Source organism: Cicer arietinum, chromosome 7 (genome assembly GCF_000331145.2).
Source record: "Cicer arietinum cultivar CDC Frontier isolate Library 1 chromosome 7, Cicar.CDCFrontier_v2.0, whole genome shotgun sequence".
Lineage (NCBI taxonomy): Eukaryota > Viridiplantae > Streptophyta > Magnoliopsida > Fabales > Fabaceae > Cicer > Cicer arietinum.
Window position 1 is genome coordinate 450,933 of NC_021166.2, and position 24,126 is coordinate 475,058.

General features: G+C 42.0%; 1 protein-coding gene across 1 annotated transcript; it reads left to right on the plus strand.

Annotated features, from left to right (window-relative positions):
• The first annotated feature begins 18,742 nt into the window (after positions 1-18,742).
• On the plus strand, positions 18,743-23,013 carry LOC101488978 (ATP-dependent 6-phosphofructokinase 2). Its single transcript, XM_004499284.4, has 2 exons — positions 18,743-19,393; positions 21,929-23,013. Exons 1-2 carry the CDS (start codon positions 18,875-18,877, stop codon positions 22,748-22,750), a joined length of 1,341 nt encoding a protein of 446 aa, XP_004499341.1. The 5' UTR covers positions 18,743-18,874; the 3' UTR covers positions 22,751-23,013.
• Positions 23,014-24,126: the final 1,113 nt, after the last annotated feature.

Sequence of the window (24,126 nt, forward strand, 5' to 3'; positions counted from 1 at the left end):
CAATTTATGCGTGGATTGGTGGAAAAAGAATTTAATTCAATTTATGCGTGGATTGGTGGAAAAAGAATTTAATTCAATTTATGCGTGGATTGGTGGAAAAAGAATTTAATTCAATTTATGCGTGGATTGGTGGAAAATGAATTTAATTCAATTTATGTGTGGATTGAATTTGAAAATGTGATTTATGTTTGAGTATGCTTTGTGTTGTATATGAAAAATCATTAGCGTTGTGGTGAGAGGCTGTACAATTATGATTTGCGTCTTCGATGAGGGTTTTGGTTTGGAATTCTGGAATCATGCATTTTGGCATATACGCATTGCATTAGAGTGTTTGGCATGCGAGTTATGTTTGTTATACTATGATGATTGTATATACATATTCGGATGTTGTTGTGATTTGTCGTAATTGCTTTGAAGTGTGAAGTTCGGTTGATTAAGTTTCGATATACTTATGTGTTCATAATTGATGTTATGAATATTCGATGTTATTAATAAATATAACTCAATAAAAATATTATTCTATTATTCAATTAGGGGTAATATAAGGTTTAACATCATTGCGTCTTATTTGCAATATTGCAAGTAATATAATCTCTACAATACTACTGCACATAAAAAAAACAAACGATATAACACTCATCATTCAACGGTCAAAGTTTTCTTGTCTGTGTGTGCTACCACGATATAACACTCATCATTTAGAGAGGCAAAGGCAGTATAAATAATCATCTCCCTCTTCACTTTCTCTTCATAACCATTCAGTAAAATTAAAATTTTCAAATCACAAACAAATATCACAATGTCTTCCTATGAGTCAAAAAAGAAGAAGCTTAAGATAGTGCATTCAGAGGCCGAGTCTGCCTCCAAAGAAGAGACTGGGAAGGCTGAGGAGACGGAGGAGGCGGAGGAGTCTGAGGCTGAGGAGGCCGATGAAGCCAAGGAGACAGAGGAAGCGACTGAGGAGGCTGGGAATGAGGAGGCTGAAGAGGGTGAAAAGGCTAAGGAATCTGGGAAGGCTGAGGAGTCTGCCTCCAAAGAAGAGACTGGGAAGGCTGAGGAGATGGAGGAGTCTGAGGCTAAGGAGGCCGATGAAGCCAAGGAGACCGAGGAGGCTGGGAATGAGGAGGCTGAAGAAGGTGACAGCGATCCAGAGTTTACACGGGGTCTCGAGCGTGCCCTCAATGGATTATTATCTGGAAATTCCGACGCCGTTGGCACCGAGTTAGCGGTGGGGAGATCTCTAATATATTAATGTTGTTGTGGTGATTTATGGTTGAAAATTTTGGAGATTGAATATGGGTTATTAATGTTTGAAAATTGTAATGACTCATGTTTGGTGAAACTGACGTGTTCATAATTAATATTATGAATTTTTGAGAAAAAATTTATGCGTGGATTGGTGGAAAAAGAATTTAATTCAATTTATGCGTGGATTGGTGGAAAATGAATTTAATTCAATTTATGTGTGGATTGAATTTGAAAATGTGATTTATGTTTGAGTATGCTTTGTGTTGTATATGAAAAATCATTAGCGTTGTGGTGAGAGGCTGTACAATTATGATTTGCGTCTTCGATGAGGGTTTTGGTTTGGAATTCTGGAATCATGCATTTTGGCATATACGCATTGCATTAGAGTGTTTGGCATGCGAGTTATGTTTGTTATACTATGATGATTGTATATACATATTCGGATGTTGTTGTGATTTGTCGTAATTGCTTTGAAGTGTGAAGTTCGGTTGATTAAGTTTCGATATACTTATGTGTTCATAATTGATGTTATGAATATTCGATGTTATTAATAAATATAACTCAATAAAAATATTATTCTATTATTCAATTAGGGGTAATATAAGGTTTAACATCATTGCGTCTTATTTGCAATATTGCAAGTAATATAATCTCTACAATACTACTGCACATAAAAAAAACAAACGATATAACACTCATCATTCAACGGTCAAAGTTTTCTTGTCTGTGTGTGCTACCACGATATAACACTCATCATTTAGAGAGGCAAAGGCAGTATAAATAATCATCTCCCTCTTCACTTTCTCTTCATAACCATTCAGTAAAATTAAAATTTTCAAATCACAAACAAATATCACAATGTCTTCCTATGAGTCAAAAAAGAAGAAGCTTAAGATAGTGCATTCAGAGGCCGAGTCTGCCTCCAAAGAAGAGACTGGGAAGGCTGAGGAGACGGAGGAGGCGGAGGAGTCTGAGGCTGAGGAGGCCGATGAAGCCAAGGAGACAGAGGAAGCGACTGAGGAGGCTGGGAATGAGGAGGCTGAAGAGGGTGAAAAGGCTAAGGAATCTGGGAAGGCTGAGGAGTCTGCCTCCAAAGAAGAGACTGGGAAGGCTGAGGAGACGGAGGAGGCGGAGGAGTCTGAGGCTGAGGAGGCCGATGAAGCCAAGGAGACAGAGGAAGCGACTGAGGAGGCTGGGAATGAGGAGGCTGAAGAGGGTGAAAAGGCTAAGGAATCTGGGAAGGCTGAGGAGTCTGCCTCCAAAGAAGAGACTGGGAAGGCTGAGGAGACGGAGGAGGCGGAGGAGTCTGAGGCTGAGGAGGCCGATGAAGCCAAGGAGACAGAGGAAGCGACTGAGGAGGCTGGGAATGAGGAGGCTGAAGAGGGTGAAAAGGCTAAGGAATCTGGGAAGGCTGAGGAGTCTGCCTCCAAAGAAGAGACTGGGAAGGCTGAGGAGACGGAGGAGGCGGAGGAGTCTGAGGCTGAGGAGGCCGATGAAGCCAAGGAGACAGAGGAAGCGACTGAGGAGGCTGGGAATGAGGAGGCTGAAGAGGGTGAAAAGGCTAAGGAATCTGGGAAGGCTGAGGAGTCTGCCTCCAAAGAAGAGACTGGGAAGGCTGAGGAGACGGAGGAGGCGGAGGAGTCTGAGGCTGAGGAGGCCGATGAAGCCAAGGAGACAGAGGAAGCGACTGAGGAGGCTGGGAATGAGGAGGCTGAAGAGGGTGAAAAGGCTAAGGAATCTGGGAAGGCTGAGGAGTCTGCCTCCAAAGAAGAGACTGGGAAGGCTGAGGAGACGGAGGAGGCGGAGGAGTCTGAGGCTGAGGAGGCCGATGAAGCCAAGGAGACAGAGGAAGCGACTGAGGAGGCTGGGAATGAGGAGGCTGAAGAGGGTGAAAAGGCTAAGGAATCTGGGAAGGCTGAGGAGTCTGCCTCCAAAGAAGAGACTGGGAAGGCTGAGGAGACGGAGGAGGCGGAGGAGTCTGAGGCTGAGGAGGCCGATGAAGCCAAGGAGACAGAGGAAGCGACTGAGGAGGCTGGGAATGAGGAGGCTGAAGAGGGTGAAAAGGCTAAGGAATCTGGGAAGGCTGAGGAGTCTGCCTCCAAAGAAGAGACTGGGAAGGCTGAGGAGACGGAGGAGGCGGAGGAGTCTGAGGCTGAGGAGGCCGATGAAGCCAAGGAGACAGAGGAAGCGACTGAGGAGGCTGGGAATGAGGAGGCTGAAGAGGGTGAAAAGGCTAAGGAATCTGGGAAGGCTGAGGAGTCTGCCTCCAAAGAAGAGACTGGGAAGGCTGAGGAGACGGAGGAGGCGGAGGAGTCTGAGGCTGAGGAGGCCGATGAAGCCAAGGAGACAGAGGAAGCGACTGAGGAGGCTGGGAATGAGGAGGCTGAAGAGGGTGAAAAGGCTAAGGAATCTGGGAAGGCTGAGGAGTCTGCCTCCAAAGAAGAGACTGGGAAGGCTGAGGAGACGGAGGAGGCGGAGGAGTCTGAGGCTGAGGAGGCCGATGAAGCCAAGGAGACAGAGGAAGCGACTGAGGAGGCTGGGAATGAGGAGGCTGAAGAGGGTGAAAAGGCTAAGGAATCTGGGAAGGCTGAGGAGTCTGCCTCCAAAGAAGAGACTGGGAAGGCTGAGGAGACGGAGGAGGCGGAGGAGTCTGAGGCTGAGGAGGCCGATGAAGCCAAGGAGACAGAGGAAGCGACTGAGGAGGCTGGGAATGAGGAGGCTGAAGAGGGTGAAAAGGCTAAGGAATCTGGGAAGGCTGAGGAGTCTGCCTCCAAAGAAGAGACTGGGAAGGCTGAGGAGACGGAGGAGGCGGAGGAGTCTGAGGCTGAGGAGGCCGATGAAGCCAAGGAGACAGAGGAAGCGACTGAGGAGGCTGGGAATGAGGAGGCTGAAGAGGGTGAAAAGGCTAAGGAATCTGGGAAGGCTGAGGAGTCTGCCTCCAAAGAAGAGACTGGGAAGGCTGAGGAGACGGAGGAGGCGGAGGAGTCTGAGGCTGAGGAGGCCGATGAAGCCAAGGAGACAGAGGAAGCGACTGAGGAGGCTGGGAATGAGGAGGCTGAAGAGGGTGAAAAGGCTAAGGAATCTGGGAAGGCTGAGGAGTCTGCCTCCAAAGAAGAGACTGGGAAGGCTGAGGAGACGGAGGAGGCGGAGGAGTCTGAGGCTGAGGAGGCCGATGAAGCCAAGGAGACAGAGGAAGCGACTGAGGAGGCTGGGAATGAGGAGGCTGAAGAGGGTGAAAAGGCTAAGGAATCTGGGAAGGCTGAGGAGTCTGCCTCCAAAGAAGAGACTGGGAAGGCTGAGGAGACGGAGGAGGCGGAGGAGTCTGAGGCTGAGGAGGCCGATGAAGCCAAGGAGACAGAGGAAGCGACTGAGGAGGCTGGGAATGAGGAGGCTGAAGAGGGTGAAAAGGCTAAGGAATCTGGGAAGGCTGAGGAGTCTGCCTCCAAAGAAGAGACTGGGAAGGCTGAGGAGACGGAGGAGGCGGAGGAGTCTGAGGCTGAGGAGGCCGATGAAGCCAAGGAGACAGAGGAAGCGACTGAGGAGGCTGGGAATGAGGAGGCTGAAGAGGGTGAAAAGGCTAAGGAATCTGGGAAGGCTGAGGAGTCTGCCTCCAAAGAAGAGACTGGGAAGGCTGAGGAGACGGAGGAGGCGGAGGAGTCTGAGGCTGAGGAGGCCGATGAAGCCAAGGAGACAGAGGAAGCGACTGAGGAGGCTGGGAATGAGGAGGCTGAAGAGGGTGAAAAGGCTAAGGAATCTGGGAAGGCTGAGGAGTCTGCCTCCAAAGAAGAGACTGGGAAGGCTGAGGAGACGGAGGAGGCGGAGGAGTCTGAGGCTGAGGAGGCCGATGAAGCCAAGGAGACAGAGGAAGCGACTGAGGAGGCTGGGAATGAGGAGGCTGAAGAGGGTGAAAAGGCTAAGGAATCTGGGAAGGCTGAGGAGTCTGCCTCCAAAGAAGAGACTGGGAAGGCTGAGGAGACGGAGGAGGCGGAGGAGTCTGAGGCTGAGGAGGCCGATGAAGCCAAGGAGACAGAGGAAGCGACTGAGGAGGCTGGGAATGAGGAGGCTGAAGAGGGTGAAAAGGCTAAGGAATCTGGGAAGGCTGAGGAGTCTGCCTCCAAAGAAGAGACTGGGAAGGCTGAGGAGACGGAGGAGGCGGAGGAGTCTGAGGCTGAGGAGGCCGATGAAGCCAAGGAGACAGAGGAAGCGACTGAGGAGGCTGGGAATGAGGAGGCTGAAGAGGGTGAAAAGGCTAAGGAATCTGGGAAGGCTGAGGAGTCTGCCTCCAAAGAAGAGACTGGGAAGGCTGAGGAGACGGAGGAGGCGGAGGAGTCTGAGGCTGAGGAGGCCGATGAAGCCAAGGAGACAGAGGAAGCGACTGAGGAGGCTGGGAATGAGGAGGCTGAAGAGGGTGAAAAGGCTAAGGAATCTGGGAAGGCTGAGGAGTCTGCCTCCAAAGAAGAGACTGGGAAGGCTGAGGAGACGGAGGAGGCGGAGGAGTCTGAGGCTGAGGAGGCCGATGAAGCCAAGGAGACAGAGGAAGCGACTGAGGAGGCTGGGAATGAGGAGGCTGAAGAGGGTGAAAAGGCTAAGGAATCTGGGAAGGCTGAGGAGTCTGCCTCCAAAGAAGAGACTGGGAAGGCTGAGGAGACGGAGGAGGCGGAGGAGTCTGAGGCTGAGGAGGCCGATGAAGCCAAGGAGACAGAGGAAGCGACTGAGGAGGCTGGGAATGAGGAGGCTGAAGAGGGTGAAAAGGCTAAGGAATCTGGGAAGGCTGAGGAGTCTGCCTCCAAAGAAGAGACTGGGAAGGCTGAGGAGACGGAGGAGGCGGAGGAGTCTGAGGCTGAGGAGGCCGATGAAGCCAAGGAGACAGAGGAAGCGACTGAGGAGGCTGGGAATGAGGAGGCTGAAGAGGGTGAAAAGGCTAAGGAATCTGGGAAGGCTGAGGAGTCTGCCTCCAAAGAAGAGACTGGGAAGGCTGAGGAGACGGAGGAGGCGGAGGAGTCTGAGGCTGAGGAGGCCGATGAAGCCAAGGAGACAGAGGAAGCGACTGAGGAGGCTGGGAATGAGGAGGCTGAAGAGGGTGAAAAGGCTAAGGAATCTGGGAAGGCTGAGGAGTCTGCCTCCAAAGAAGAGACTGGGAAGGCTGAGGAGACGGAGGAGGCGGAGGAGTCTGAGGCTGAGGAGGCCGATGAAGCCAAGGAGACAGAGGAAGCGACTGAGGAGGCTGGGAATGAGGAGGCTGAAGAGGGTGAAAAGGCTAAGGAATCTGGGAAGGCTGAGGAGTCTGCCTCCAAAGAAGAGACTGGGAAGGCTGAGGAGACGGAGGAGGCGGAGGAGTCTGAGGCTGAGGAGGCCGATGAAGCCAAGGAGACAGAGGAAGCGACTGAGGAGGCTGGGAATGAGGAGGCTGAAGAGGGTGAAAAGGCTAAGGAATCTGGGAAGGCTGAGGAGTCTGCCTCCAAAGAAGAGACTGGGAAGGCTGAGGAGACGGAGGAGGCGGAGGAGTCTGAGGCTGAGGAGGCCGATGAAGCCAAGGAGACAGAGGAAGCGACTGAGGAGGCTGGGAATGAGGAGGCTGAAGAGGGTGAAAAGGCTAAGGAATCTGGGAAGGCTGAGGAGTCTGCCTCCAAAGAAGAGACTGGGAAGGCTGAGGAGACGGAGGAGGCGGAGGAGTCTGAGGCTGAGGAGGCCGATGAAGCCAAGGAGACAGAGGAAGCGACTGAGGAGGCTGGGAATGAGGAGGCTGAAGAGGGTGAAAAGGCTAAGGAATCTGGGAAGGCTGAGGAGTCTGCCTCCAAAGAAGAGACTGGGAAGGCTGAGGAGACGGAGGAGGCGGAGGAGTCTGAGGCTGAGGAGGCCGATGAAGCCAAGGAGACAGAGGAAGCGACTGAGGAGGCTGGGAATGAGGAGGCTGAAGAGGGTGAAAAGGCTAAGGAATCTGGGAAGGCTGAGGAGTCTGCCTCCAAAGAAGAGACTGGGAAGGCTGAGGAGACGGAGGAGGCGGAGGAGTCTGAGGCTGAGGAGGCCGATGAAGCCAAGGAGACAGAGGAAGCGACTGAGGAGGCTGGGAATGAGGAGGCTGAAGAGGGTGAAAAGGCTAAGGAATCTGGGAAGGCTGAGGAGTCTGCCTCCAAAGAAGAGACTGGGAAGGCTGAGGAGACGGAGGAGGCGGAGGAGTCTGAGGCTGAGGAGGCCGATGAAGCCAAGGAGACAGAGGAAGCGACTGAGGAGGCTGGGAATGAGGAGGCTGAAGAGGGTGAAAAGGCTAAGGAATCTGGGAAGGCTGAGGAGTCTGCCTCCAAAGAAGAGACTGGGAAGGCTGAGGAGACGGAGGAGGCGGAGGAGTCTGAGGCTGAGGAGGCCGATGAAGCCAAGGAGACAGAGGAAGCGACTGAGGAGGCTGGGAATGAGGAGGCTGAAGAGGGTGAAAAGGCTAAGGAATCTGGGAAGGCTGAGGAGTCTGCCTCCAAAGAAGAGACTGGGAAGGCTGAGGAGACGGAGGAGGCGGAGGAGTCTGAGGCTGAGGAGGCCGATGAAGCCAAGGAGACAGAGGAAGCGACTGAGGAGGCTGGGAATGAGGAGGCTGAAGAGGGTGAAAAGGCTAAGGAATCTGGGAAGGCTGAGGAGTCTGCCTCCAAAGAAGAGACTGGGAAGGCTGAGGAGACGGAGGAGGCGGAGGAGTCTGAGGCTGAGGAGGCCGATGAAGCCAAGGAGACAGAGGAAGCGACTGAGGAGGCTGGGAATGAGGAGGCTGAAGAGGGTGAAAAGGCTAAGGAATCTGGGAAGGCTGAGGAGTCTGCCTCCAAAGAAGAGACTGGGAAGGCTGAGGAGACGGAGGAGGCGGAGGAGTCTGAGGCTGAGGAGGCCGATGAAGCCAAGGAGACAGAGGAAGCGACTGAGGAGGCTGGGAATGAGGAGGCTGAAGAGGGTGAAAAGGCTAAGGAATCTGGGAAGGCTGAGGAGTCTGCCTCCAAAGAAGAGACTGGGAAGGCTGAGGAGACGGAGGAGGCGGAGGAGTCTGAGGCTGAGGAGGCCGATGAAGCCAAGGAGACAGAGGAAGCGACTGAGGAGGCTGGGAATGAGGAGGCTGAAGAGGGTGAAAAGGCTAAGGAATCTGGGAAGGCTGAGGAGTCTGCCTCCAAAGAAGAGACTGGGAAGGCTGAGGAGACGGAGGAGGCGGAGGAGTCTGAGGCTGAGGAGGCCGATGAAGCCAAGGAGACAGAGGAAGCGACTGAGGAGGCTGGGAATGAGGAGGCTGAAGAGGGTGAAAAGGCTAAGGAATCTGGGAAGGCTGAGGAGTCTGCCTCCAAAGAAGAGACTGGGAAGGCTGAGGAGACGGAGGAGGCGGAGGAGTCTGAGGCTGAGGAGGCCGATGAAGCCAAGGAGACAGAGGAAGCGACTGAGGAGGCTGGGAATGAGGAGGCTGAAGAGGGTGAAAAGGCTAAGGAATCTGGGAAGGCTGAGGAGTCTGCCTCCAAAGAAGAGACTGGGAAGGCTGAGGAGACGGAGGAGGCGGAGGAGTCTGAGGCTGAGGAGGCCGATGAAGCCAAGGAGACAGAGGAAGCGACTGAGGAGGCTGGGAATGAGGAGGCTGAAGAGGGTGAAAAGGCTAAGGAATCTGGGAAGGCTGAGGAGTCTGCCTCCAAAGAAGAGACTGGGAAGGCTGAGGAGACGGAGGAGGCGGAGGAGTCTGAGGCTGAGGAGGCCGATGAAGCCAAGGAGACAGAGGAAGCGACTGAGGAGGCTGGGAATGAGGAGGCTGAAGAGGGTGAAAAGGCTAAGGAATCTGGGAAGGCTGAGGAGTCTGCCTCCAAAGAAGAGACTGGGAAGGCTGAGGAGACGGAGGAGGCGGAGGAGTCTGAGGCTGAGGAGGCCGATGAAGCCAAGGAGACAGAGGAAGCGACTGAGGAGGCTGGGAATGAGGAGGCTGAAGAGGGTGAAAAGGCTAAGGAATCTGGGAAGGCTGAGGAGTCTGCCTCCAAAGAAGAGACTGGGAAGGCTGAGGAGACGGAGGAGGCGGAGGAGTCTGAGGCTGAGGAGGCCGATGAAGCCAAGGAGACAGAGGAAGCGACTGAGGAGGCTGGGAATGAGGAGGCTGAAGAGGGTGAAAAGGCTAAGGAATCTGGGAAGGCTGAGGAGTCTGCCTCCAAAGAAGAGACTGGGAAGGCTGAGGAGACGGAGGAGGCGGAGGAGTCTGAGGCTGAGGAGGCCGATGAAGCCAAGGAGACAGAGGAAGCGACTGAGGAGGCTGGGAATGAGGAGGCTGAAGAGGGTGAAAAGGCTAAGGAATCTGGGAAGGCTGAGGAGTCTGCCTCCAAAGAAGAGACTGGGAAGGCTGAGGAGACGGAGGAGGCGGAGGAGTCTGAGGCTGAGGAGGCCGATGAAGCCAAGGAGACAGAGGAAGCGACTGAGGAGGCTGGGAATGAGGAGGCTGAAGAGGGTGAAAAGGCTAAGGAATCTGGGAAGGCTGAGGAGTCTGCCTCCAAAGAAGAGACTGGGAAGGCTGAGGAGACGGAGGAGGCGGAGGAGTCTGAGGCTGAGGAGGCCGATGAAGCCAAGGAGACAGAGGAAGCGACTGAGGAGGCTGGGAATGAGGAGGCTGAAGAGGGTGAAAAGGCTAAGGAATCTGGGAAGGCTGAGGAGTCTGCCTCCAAAGAAGAGACTGGGAAGGCTGAGGAGACGGAGGAGGCGGAGGAGTCTGAGGCTGAGGAGGCCGATGAAGCCAAGGAGACAGAGGAAGCGACTGAGGAGGCTGGGAATGAGGAGGCTGAAGAGGGTGAAAAGGCTAAGGAATCTGGGAAGGCTGAGGAGTCTGCCTCCAAAGAAGAGACTGGGAAGGCTGAGGAGACGGAGGAGGCGGAGGAGTCTGAGGCTGAGGAGGCCGATGAAGCCAAGGAGACAGAGGAAGCGACTGAGGAGGCTGGGAATGAGGAGGCTGAAGAGGGTGAAAAGGCTAAGGAATCTGGGAAGGCTGAGGAGTCTGCCTCCAAAGAAGAGACTGGGAAGGCTGAGGAGACGGAGGAGGCGGAGGAGTCTGAGGCTGAGGAGGCCGATGAAGCCAAGGAGACAGAGGAAGCGACTGAGGAGGCTGGGAATGAGGAGGCTGAAGAGGGTGAAAAGGCTAAGGAATCTGGGAAGGCTGAGGAGTCTGCCTCCAAAGAAGAGACTGGGAAGGCTGAGGAGACGGAGGAGGCGGAGGAGTCTGAGGCTGAGGAGGCCGATGAAGCCAAGGAGACAGAGGAAGCGACTGAGGAGGCTGGGAATGAGGAGGCTGAAGAGGGTGAAAAGGCTAAGGAATCTGGGAAGGCTGAGGAGTCTGCCTCCAAAGAAGAGACTGGGAAGGCTGAGGAGACGGAGGAGGCGGAGGAGTCTGAGGCTGAGGAGGCCGATGAAGCCAAGGAGACAGAGGAAGCGACTGAGGAGGCTGGGAATGAGGAGGCTGAAGAGGGTGAAAAGGCTAAGGAATCTGGGAAGGCTGAGGAGTCTGCCTCCAAAGAAGAGACTGGGAAGGCTGAGGAGACGGAGGAGGCGGAGGAGTCTGAGGCTGAGGAGGCCGATGAAGCCAAGGAGACAGAGGAAGCGACTGAGGAGGCTGGGAATGAGGAGGCTGAAGAGGGTGAAAAGGCTAAGGAATCTGGGAAGGCTGAGGAGTCTGCCTCCAAAGAAGAGACTGGGAAGGCTGAGGAGACGGAGGAGGCGGAGGAGTCTGAGGCTGAGGAGGCCGATGAAGCCAAGGAGACAGAGGAAGCGACTGAGGAGGCTGGGAATGAGGAGGCTGAAGAGGGTGAAAAGGCTAAGGAATCTGGGAAGGCTGAGGAGTCTGCCTCCAAAGAAGAGACTGGGAAGGCTGAGGAGACGGAGGAGGCGGAGGAGTCTGAGGCTGAGGAGGCCGATGAAGCCAAGGAGACAGAGGAAGCGACTGAGGAGGCTGGGAATGAGGAGGCTGAAGAGGGTGAAAAGGCTAAGGAATCTGGGAAGGCTGAGGAGTCTGCCTCCAAAGAAGAGACTGGGAAGGCTGAGGAGACGGAGGAGGCGGAGGAGTCTGAGGCTGAGGAGGCCGATGAAGCCAAGGAGACAGAGGAAGCGACTGAGGAGGCTGGGAATGAGGAGGCTGAAGAGGGTGAAAAGGCTAAGGAATCTGGGAAGGCTGAGGAGTCTGCCTCCAAAGAAGAGACTGGGAAGGCTGAGGAGACGGAGGAGGCGGAGGAGTCTGAGGCTGAGGAGGCCGATGAAGCCAAGGAGACAGAGGAAGCGACTGAGGAGGCTGGGAATGAGGAGGCTGAAGAGGGTGAAAAGGCTAAGGAATCTGGGAAGGCTGAGGAGTCTGCCTCCAAAGAAGAGACTGGGAAGGCTGAGGAGACGGAGGAGGCGGAGGAGTCTGAGGCTGAGGAGGCCGATGAAGCCAAGGAGACAGAGGAAGCGACTGAGGAGGCTGGGAATGAGGAGGCTGAAGAGGGTGAAAAGGCTAAGGAATCTGGGAAGGCTGAGGAGTCTGCCTCCAAAGAAGAGACTGGGAAGGCTGAGGAGACGGAGGAGGCGGAGGAGTCTGAGGCTGAGGAGGCCGATGAAGCCAAGGAGACAGAGGAAGCGACTGAGGAGGCTGGGAATGAGGAGGCTGAAGAGGGTGAAAAGGCTAAGGAATCTGGGAAGGCTGAGGAGTCTGCCTCCAAAGAAGAGACTGGGAAGGCTGAGGAGACGGAGGAGGCGGAGGAGTCTGAGGCTGAGGAGGCCGATGAAGCCAAGGAGACAGAGGAAGCGACTGAGGAGGCTGGGAATGAGGAGGCTGAAGAGGGTGAAAAGGCTAAGGAATCTGGGAAGGCTGAGGAGTCTGCCTCCAAAGAAGAGACTGGGAAGGCTGAGGAGACGGAGGAGGCGGAGGAGTCTGAGGCTGAGGAGGCCGATGAAGCCAAGGAGACAGAGGAAGCGACTGAGGAGGCTGGGAATGAGGAGGCTGAAGAGGGTGAAAAGGCTAAGGAATCTGGGAAGGCTGAGGAGTCTGCCTCCAAAGAAGAGACTGGGAAGGCTGAGGAGACGGAGGAGGCGGAGGAGTCTGAGGCTGAGGAGGCCGATGAAGCCAAGGAGACAGAGGAAGCGACTGAGGAGGCTGGGAATGAGGAGGCTGAAGAGGGTGAAAAGGCTAAGGAATCTGGGAAGGCTGAGGAGTCTGCCTCCAAAGAAGAGACTGGGAAGGCTGAGGAGACGGAGGAGGCGGAGGAGTCTGAGGCTGAGGAGGCCGATGAAGCCAAGGAGACAGAGGAAGCGACTGAGGAGGCTGGGAATGAGGAGGCTGAAGAGGGTGAAAAGGCTAAGGAATCTGGGAAGGCTGAGGAGTCTGCCTCCAAAGAAGAGACTGGGAAGGCTGAGGAGATGGAGGAGTCTGAGGCTAAGGAGGCCGATGAAGCCAAGGAGACCGAGGAGGCTGGGAATGAGGAGGCTGAAGAGGGTGACAGCGATCCAGAGTTTACACGGGGTCTCGAGCGTGCCCTCAATGGATTATTATCTGGAAATTCCGACGCCGTTGGCACCGAGTTAGCGGTGGGGAGATCTCTAATATATTAATGTTGTTGTGGTGATTTATGGTTGAAAATTTTGGAGATTGAATATGGGTGATTAATGTTTGAAAATTGTAGTGACTCATGTTTGGTGAAACTGACGTGTTCATAATTAATATTATGAATTTTTGAGAAAAAATTTATGCGTGGATTGTCGGAAAAAGAATTTAATTCAATTTATGCGTGGTTTGGTGGAAAATGAATTTAATTCAATTTATGTGTGGATTGAATTTGAAAATGTGATTTATGTTTGAGTATGCTTTGTGTTGTATATGAAAAATCATTAGCGTTGTGGTGAGAGGCTGTACAATTATGATTTGCGTCTTCGATGAGGGTTTTGGTTTGTAAATATTGTTGACTTTTGTCGTTGTGTTACGACTTAAATATTTTATCCAAAATATTTGTTAATTTCGGTTGGTGACCCTTTACAATTATTGTGGAAATCTGGGCTTTGCCCTCATATGAGAATCAAGATCATCCTACTGGTTAGTACCCTGGAGATGGGAAAGTAGTTAGTCATACCTGACCGAAGCTGTGTTAGGAGGATTTTGCGGGGCGCGTGGAGATCACTCGGGTTGTGTAGTTTTTGTAGCATGATCAGATTAGGTGGTTGTATAAGGACTAGATGTCTTTCTTTTCTGATTGTATTTATTTCATTTTGGAAAATTGTATCTATGCTTAAACTGTCTGATGACTTTTCTTTTGATGGGTTTATGTTCTATTTTTTGATGTGACGTGAGGAAAGTAGAGATTCTTGGGGCAGTGTTTTTATGTAGGTGTCTGCCGAGAATACTCCAAGGGTATGAGCTATGTCTGATAGGTCTCATAGCTCCGTTGTATTTTGCTATTTAAATACTTTGGATTTTGTTTCAAAAATTATTTCCGCTGTTTGTAAATATTGTTGACTTTTGTCGTTGTGTTACGACTTAAATATTTTATCCAAAAGTATTTATTTATTTCTTTGTTTTATTTCTTTGTTAAAAAAAAAAATACACTCGCGGCTGGTAAAAATCGGGGTGTTACAGATTATATGAAAAAACTATTTTGAAATTAAGTAAAAAAATCAATTTAGTCTCATTTTAGAACATGTTTTGGTTTTGAAATAGATTTTTAAAATAAAAAACTCACAACCATCCCAAACCAAAAATCACAACCACCCCAAACAAACTTTAATATTGTACTAAAAATTGAAATAGTCATCGACGTTTAAATAATATTTTTTTACAAATGAACCACTCATTGTATAAGAGATCGAGCAACATGAATGTCAATTTTTTAAAAATAAAACTGTATTACTTACAAAATTATTATTACGTGCGTTACTTACATTATTTTATTTTTTTCTATAGATTTTCTTCCTTAAAAGTAATTATATTTTAGACATGTTCACAAAATATGAATACATTTTTTAATAAAAATTCAAACATTAATTTATCAAGTTGTGAGTGTCTATACATATTATTTTATATTTATAATAATAGTAAATATATTATTATTTAATAAAAATAATTTGATAAAATTTTTATTCTATTTCTTAAAACTTATTGTGAATGAGAATTATAATATATAAAATATTTTAAAACGACATTTATTTGAGAGAATAATATACATATTCTCACATAAAAGAATTAGTAATGAATTTTGAGCAAATAAAAACAGGATTTAACAATCAACTATAATGATTCTAAAAAAGAAAAAATTGACATGAATATCAACTCACATATACATGCAACCACCTGAGGAGAGTTTCACAATTTTCGAGGGAAGAAAATCCAAGATGGACCACCCGTAAAGGATATCTGACTGGCGTCTAGCTTTGGCATTATTCAATGGAACAATCAGACTTCGGCACACCATCCACAATGGAATACTAATTTTTTTACCTTAGAAATAATTAATTGAATTTTAATATAATTCTATATTATTATATTTTAATAAAATTAATTTATTTTAATGTAATTTATAAAAAGAAATTGAGAATGCTTACATTGAGGACGTTCTTAATAAGCACTTAACTTTTTACTATAAAAAAATGTTCATATAATTTAATCTTAAATACAAAAAAGACAAATATTTTATTATCGACGATGTTTTTAATATTACAATTATTACCTCTAAGACAGTAATAAACACTTGTGAAAAATTATTCTTAAATATAAGTATTCTAAAATTACTGAATTTATTTATAAATATCTTTTAAATATAACTCTTATCCATGCTACTAATTTATTTCGATACGTAATTAATCAAAATTGGATATAATAGTATTAAACAAAAAATATTAAAAATATCTATTATTAAATAAAGTGAAGATGATAAAAAGTTGATTTAGTGACCAAAAGATAGTTAAATAGTAAAGTTACAAGAATGTTGCAAATTCAATCTACACCATGACAAAATATTAAGGATAATAGTAGTTAAAATTCGTCTATTGAAATTTTGAGATTAAATTTTTAATTGATATTTCATTGACTATTTTAATAATATTTAGGCATAAAATAAATTTATCAAATTCATTATATATTATTTTTTTTGGTAGGTTGCTTATAAAAAGAATTCGATCTATTGAAGATGGATGATTTGAGACATTTTTTTACATGAAATTATTTCTCCAATTCATTGTCTCTATTTTTTTCTTCCACATTTTATTTTTGATTATGTTGTTTAAGTACAAGGTTGTTTATTCATCGTCTTAATTTCAGACACTTTAATTTTATCATATATAAAATTTATCACAATTATAAACATCTTACTGTTTATGTTATTACTTTGGTGTTGTAAGTTTAATTGCATATTATTTTATTTTGATGACTTTAAATTGTACTATTTTTCTATTAATGTAATTTGTATCAATTTAAATAGTATAATCTTTAATTAAAAAAATAGAAGAACTAGCATTATAAATAAGTTAAGAAAAGGCTTTAATCCCCATTTGGAAATAATATTATACGACTGATCCATCTCTCTCAATTTTTTTTAAGACTATATATATCTCTGTTTTCCATCTCATAATTTTATAAATTAGTGGTTTCTGTCAAATAAATGCAATACTACTTTCCACTCGTTACATTGCAATATATACGATGTTTGATATGTTTCTTCTTTTATATGGAATAGCAACGTTTAGTTGATTTTTTTGATACAACTGAAAGATGCATCAATTAATTAATTGTAGGTTGCCTGGCTCCCTGCATACCATATAAGAAGCTCTTCAAACTTGTGTTGACTATCCCCTTCCTTGGCGTGAAGGGAGTCAGCACCATTTATATATTTAAATTTCTTTATATATATATATATATATATAATATATATATATATATATAATAACAATATATATATATATATTATTAAAATAATAGTAATAAATTATTAAAATATATTTAAATTTTATGGTTGTGATAAATTGATATTGCATTTCGCCTCTCCATATACCTCTCTTACGCATATTTTACACTCTCTCTTATGATTTATATTACTAAAATATAATAAAATTAATACAATAAGTTCTAAATATAGATAACTACTTAATATCGAAGGAAAAACTAACTAATTTCGAATGATAAACTAATTAATGTCGATTGATATGTGATATAACGTGATACTATTTTTTAATTGTTAAATGTTTTAATTAATATGTGTATTTTTTTAGAAATGGCATAGTATTTAAACATACAAAAAATTGATGCAAAGAAGAAATTTTTTGACAAAGATGAAAATTGTAAAATAGATATATTTTATTTGATTGAATTGTGTGAAATTATAAAAACTTGTGTGAATTGTGTGAAATTCTAAAAATTTATGTGAATTGTGAAAATTGTGTTACTTGTGAAAATTATAAAATTTGTGGGAATTGAAATTCAAATTTTTTTCAACTTGTCTACTATGTATGAATTGTGTAATACTCTAAAAAAAAAAACTATATAAATTTTAATAATTTCAATTATAATATTTTAGTTAATAGTTATGTCGCTCAAGTTTCCCATTATTTTGTACAATATTTTGCAGGACATATATAGTTAAATTATTGTGGGTCTCGAAGTGGAAGAATGAACAAATACAACAAACCTTACAAACTATATGCTGCTCTAGTTTATTTATTTATTTATTACAATTTTGCAGTTTTGTTAATATAGTATAAAATAATTGATTATTTGAAATTATATCAATTTTTTTTATATTTTATTATTTAAAAAAAAAATAATTTTGAATTGCTTTTATCATATAATGTCGTTATCCACTTTTTTTTTTCTCATAAATACTCATTTCATGAAAAAATATTTAATATCCATGAAAAAATGTGGGTAACAAATGTAGATACCGATGACTATAAGATAAAATTAATATTAAATTTAAATTATCTAAAAAATAAATGAATTTAAGAAAGTAACATGAGTCTCAACGATCGATTTGTTAGTAACACTTACAACTATATTTCAAGGTAGAGCTGTCACAAAATAACAAACTGTGATGATATCTTATGACAACTATATATTTTCCCGAAAAAAATTATTACAAACAAAAATATATATAATTAATGAGTGAATAGAAAATATGATTTTTAAAATTACAAGAGTGATTGAATTTTGAAAATTGATAAATATATATTTAAAATTATAAAATATTAGTTCAAATAGTTTGTTTATAAATTCTAATCATTAGAGTTTATGATGTGGTACTAATTACAAGAGTAATTGAGTATGTTATGTCCATATATCACATTAATATAACCACAATATGAATTAAGGTTATCTAAAATAGAGGGTGTCTCCCTTAATAAGCATCATGCCCGATAAACACTCCATTACAGCGTCATAAACTTGGATGTTGGTAGAAATTGATGTTTCTATAGTCAGTATCGTTCGTCACTTTTCATGGGTCTCATAGAATAAATTGAATTAAAACAGATGAATATTGTTAAAGAATAGTAATATTGAGTTATTAGTGACTCCATTTAATAATATTTTTTGAAGTGGTGGGTTGAGGAGAATGGTACTTAATAAGTACTATGATTAAAAAAATTAGAAAATGAGTGATGAGTACATGAAAAGTCCATTTAATCACTAAATTTAGAAAACTCCATTGTAAATGCTCTAAATAATCCATAAGATTAAGGTTTTTCATGAGTTAATTTGTTAGTAATGTGTTTATATATAATTACTCACAAATTCGACTTTAAGTAAGTTAAATTTCATAAACAAAATTATTCTTAGTCAAATAATATTTTTTTAGTAAAATCATATTGACGTAAGATCAACTTGAAAAAACTATATATTTAATTAATTTATTATATTATAATTTATAATAAACAAAATAAAAAAAATTATTTTAACTAATACTTTGTAATTTTAGGAATATATTTGTGTACTTACAAAATTAAAGATAAATTTAATTAATGCTTACTATTTCGAAGATTAAATTGTATATTCACTAAAAATACAATACACAGAAGTCAGTGGTGCCTAATAATTATTTGGTCCGAATAGTAACCCACATTTGCCACTAAGAAAATCCAACAGAAAAAATGACAAATTGAAAAACAAAATTTGAAAGGAGTATGAAATTTGCATAACTTAATAAGATTTAAGAAAAGTTTCTTATGCTATTTGAATCTCAAAGATGATGGTGCTATACAATGTCAAAATATATGAAAAATTCGCGCTTGAGATTGGTTATCCAAAACCAGAACAAAATAACTTCTTCAAGACATTGATGAAGGATGTACTCTTTGGTGGCATTATTGTTTGCATAACATAAGTTTGAATAGAGCAACCCTTCCAGCAAAAAATTCGTTTTTAGCCTTCCAATTACTTAGCCAGTTAACCTTATTAAAAACAAAGGTCTGTCATGCAAAAAAAAAAAAAAGGAAAGTAAAGGTACTTATATGCCCTGCCCTGTTGTGGAAGATTTTCTGACCTTAAGTATGTAAAGAAAATAAAATAAAAGTAATGAAAGACATGTCAAAGAGAGTGAGCGCCACGTATTCTGCACTTGATTGTTTAATTGACAGCACTCTATCGTTGAAATTGAAAAAAATAGGAAGAAGAAGAAAGTAGAAGATCTACTAGCTTCACGCCATGGACGTTTCATCAAAACTTCAAGACGTAACAAACTTATTCTCACCCATAAAGTTGAAGGAAATTCCACATCTCAACAACCTCCAACCCCTCCCAAATCCACTTGATCACAACCCTTACTTCCACACCATCCAACACCAAGGCTTCTACATCACACTAAACGACGTCGTTCTATCTCACTCCACACGCTTCGCTTACCGCTCCGCTGGTCCACGTAATAACGTTTACTTTAAACCTTCCGATGTAAGAGTTGCCATCGTCACATGCGGTGGTCTCTGCCCTGGACTCAACACCGTTATCAGGGAGCTTGTCGTTGGTCTATGGGATCTCTATGATGTTCGTCACATTTTCGGTATCACTGCTGGTTACAGAGGGTTTTATTCCACTGAACCGATCTCACTCAACCCTAATATAGTTCGAAATTGGCATAACAATGGTGGCACTTTGCTTCAGACTTCTAGAGGCGGTTTTGATCTCTCCAAGATTGTTGATGCCATCCAAACTCGAGGCTTCAATCAGGTTCGCCTAATTTCATTGGATTTAAGATGATTTTAAAACTTTATAATATGATGTTTAGATATTGAACGATTATGATTGGACGATGAACTACTTTTAAACTCAATTTGATTTCTCTAATATAGTTTAATAATACAATAAATAATTCGGTTACAAAATATTAATTGTCAAACAATTAAATATGCATTAAATACAAATAATTGTAAATAAATTACTTTAATTTTATGTCAATTAATATTATAACACAACTAATTTAATTTAATCAGTTTCCGTAAAATAAAACTGATTAAAATTGAAAGAGATATGATTTTTTAAATATTTATATACTATATATATTTATCAATATTCAAAGTAGAAAATAAAATACAAATATTTAAATATATATAATAGATAATTAATATTTGTCTCATAAAAATATTTAAATATTCAAAGTAATTCATTTGCAATTATTTATATTTGATGTATACTTATAATTGTTTGGTAATTAATATTTTGTAACCAAAATGTTAATTATTATAATTACTATGTTAATATTAATAATAGTTGTTTGTAAATTAAAATTTTAATATATTCGATTTAAAATAAAAAAATTCACAATTACCACAAATATCGATGATTAAAATGATCGAAGTCATTAACTTTAACATTTGAAAATTGAAAATTTTCCACAATACATGCAGATTTATCTTCCAAAATTTAAAATGATCGAATTTATTTGATTCAATTCAATGACACATATCTTTTAAACAATTAAAATTTACTTGAGTCAAACTTTTTGAAATGCAATTTGTAAGTTACTCAACATATACTACATGTAAAACTAAGAATATATGAGACAAATTTGAAAATTTTCCTTATTACATCCATATTTATCTTCTGAAATTTAAAATGATGGAATTTATTTGATCCAATTCAATGGCACATATCTTTTAAAAATGATTAAAATTTACTCGAGTCAAACTTTGCAATTTATAAGTTAATCAACATATACTACATTGATCTAAAATTAAGAATATATATGACACACAAAGCAACGTGACACTTAAAAACAACTAAAGAAGGAAAATAGTTTAGAAGGGTGAGGAAAAAAAATATTGATGTATAAATATACCTTATCATAACATTGGAAAACACCAATTTCTCGGAATATCTATTTGCCATTTTGCTCTGGGTATGATGGGTAGCGAAGTTCTCCAGCTAGTCCCATCCCAACTTGGATTTCCTGGATGGTGGCAGTGATATAATTTAATGTAAGAAACTATATATAGCATTAAGTCACTATGAGTCAAATTGATTTCACATATTGCATAGGACAGTATTGAATTTATGACAGCAAAATCTGAAATGGACAAAGAGAAGGAAAGTTTTTGTTGCAACGAACAAATCTATACCTCTTTCAGGGTATTTGGAGTAGAGTCGACAATTTTGAAGAATTATCGCAGAGGAACAAATGATTTTGCAAAAGATGATTTTGTGAGGATGTCAAAGCAAAAACTGATGAAGGAAGTCATTAAAAAAGTTAGGGATTAGAAGGATTAAAAGGGGGAATATTATTTAGAAACTAAGTAGAAAAAAAATGTAGTGAAACATAAAAACACACGAAAATTGTCTAAGGTGTACACATCAGCTTTTTTGTTATGATATGTTTGCACATGTGGAGAAATTACTATAAGGTGACAGAAGAATTTGTTTTAAATTTATATAATAGATAATTGGAGAGATACTTTACCTGTTCACTGTTTTCTTTTTGTTAGTGAAAAACTCACAAAATGTAGAATTATTACTATAAGTAAATTAAAGATGACGTAAAATAAATGACTCTTTGAAGGTTAGTTAGTTGAGTTCATAAGAAATTCCTTTGTCTGTGGAGGGAAAATAATATTCGAACAGTGAAGATGAGAAAACAAGGAAAGTAACTTAATGTTGGTCAGCAACATTGTCAAGTACTTGTTGTTGATGCATATTGTTGTTTGTTCATCTTTATGATTGATTGCCACCTCTATAACAATGAGGGCCGAGACAGTGTTTGTGTCTTGTTTTTTGTTCCTGTGATGAAGTTTTGACAAAAGGGTTACATAGGTATCTGCAGGTTAGTTTGCTTTATATAATAATTAGCTTATAATAGTTAACTTCAATAAAGGGAAATATGGTTAAAAGAGTTATTGGCACACTGTTAAATTAGGGTAATATAATCCAACTTTCATATTTCCATTACGCTGTTAAAAACTGGAAATTTATTAATACAAACAAATATTTTCTTATTTTGTAGTTTCCCCAATTTTCACCAACTTATATGGAAGATTTAGCTTATTGTTATGTTTTTAAACTGTTATACTGTCTTTTTTAACTGTTGTAAAGCTGAAAATTCAATGTTGTCCTATAAGGTTTAGCCGGAATCAGACAATTAAGATTGCATTATTTATTTATGTATTGTATTCCAAAGTGGCTAAAAAAGTTATATAGATAAATGATGAAAATCAGAAAAAGAATTTACTGCATTTATGTTTCACAATACACTTATCTTGTGCACATCAACAGGTGTACATTATAGGTGGAGATGGGACTATGCGAGGGGCTGTGAAGATATTTAATGAAATACAACAACGCAAGCTAAGTGTTGCAGTTGTTGGAATTCCTAAAACAGTGGATAATGACGTGGGAATAATAGACAGATCTTTTGGATTTCAAACAGCAGTTGAAATGGCTCAGCAAGCAATAAGTGCTGCTCATGTGGAGGCCGAAAGTGCAGTTAACGGTATAGGCCTTGTGAAGTTGATGGGTCGAAGCACAGGTCACATTGCTCTTCATGCAACACTCAGCAGCCGTGATGTTGATTGCTGCCTAATCCCGGAGCTAGATTTTTACTTGGAAGGAAAAGGAGGACTCTTTGAATTTCTTGACCAACGACTGAAAGAAAATGGGCATGCAGTGCTTGTAGTTGCTGAGGGTGCTGGCCAGGATATAATACCTAGAACTGATTCACAGAAGGAAGAGCGAGATGAATCTGGTAATCCAGTTTTCTTAGATGTTGGAGTGTGGTTAAAGTCAGAGCTGAAGAAGTGGTGGGACAGGGACCACCCTGGTGAGCTATTTACAGTCAAGTACATAGATCCTACATACATGATTCGTGCCGTCCATGCAAATGCTACTGATAATTTGTATTGTACACTCTTGGCGCACTCTGCAATTCATGGTGCTATGGCAGGGTATACTGGATTTGTTGTGGGTCCTATTAATGGAGACTATGCATACATTCCACTGGAAGATGTTGCATGTGCAAATAACCCAGTTAATACAAAAGATCATAAATGGTCTTGGGTGAGATCTGTCACCAATCAGCCTGATTTTCTAAGGAGCTAGACGTTCCGGCCGTTTTCAGAGAGCATTCTTGGAACACAAACTCTGAAGGGAGATCTTATGCATAAGTGGTTTTCATGTTCTGATGTCAGCAGTTTATGTTTAATTTAATACTCTAATGTTCTTAGTAGGCGCTGAAGAGTCTTGGTAAAAGATGGATGTACTTAACAACAAATGATGTATGAATTTGCATATTTTTTACATACTTTGTAACATAAAGTTTTATGATTATCAATAAATGAACTCCCATAAACTAATTAGCAGAATCTTTGTTCAGTTCGCTGTATAGATTCTTTTGTTTTATTTTATGACAACATAGATTCTTATAGTGGTGGTCGGTTTAATGCAAGTCCTTCCAAGTTCCAAGTATTATAGAATGAAAAATCTAATGGTACAAGGGAATATAAAAGGATAGAACAATGTTAAACTTATGTGGAATCTGACATACAATTGTAATGTCACTCTCGTATAGGTCTTTAATTTTCAAACAACGTTACCAATATTTGTAAGAGTTGATAGGGCTCTGTATATAGGTTTTATTTGTAAGCATTGATCTATTAGTAATGTAGCCATTTTGTTTTTGAAGGAATTATTAGTAATGTACAAAAGTCATGCAAAACTTTGAGTTTTTTATTTATCATATTTTCAATTAGATTTTTAGTTGAATAAGTAAACATTATGCTCACAATCCGTTTGGTAAAAAGTAGAGAATATTTTATAGAGAATAAGTTAATTGATAGAGAAAAAGCATTTGAGAAAATAAAAACGTTGATAAAATTTTAAAATTCATTGTCATTCAAATAGTCAAGACAGTCATTATCAATGTGTGCCGATATCTTTGGTCACAGTCATGCAATCATTATTAACATGTCATGCAATTGTTAGAGAGACACTAACTTAAATTTTGAATGTTCAAAAAACTTACAAATCATAGTGTCTTCAAATGACTCAAAAAAGAAGGATGAGAAGTTTAAGTTGACTCCAAAAAGAAGAAGGCTGAGAAGGTTGAGTCTGACTCCAAAAAGAAGGTTAAGACTGAGGTCGAGTCCAAAATGAAGGTTGAGAAGGCTGAGTCTGACTCCAAAAAGAAGATTGACTCGCCTTCCATAAAACCTTCAATTATTTTTAGGCTTAATTACATTTTTTGTCCACCTATTTTAGTTTAAATCACAAAAATAGTCCATCCATTTTATTTGTCATCAGTTTTGATCCCAAACATAGTTTTAATCCAAAACTTAACGAAATGTCATTTTTTTCAACAATGTGTCAAAATCTATGTGGATTAATTGCATTTTAATATTATTCCAAATTTGAAAAATACAATTTCTATTTTTAAAAACAAATTTCTTATTTTTAAAAACAATTTTCCTATTTTATTA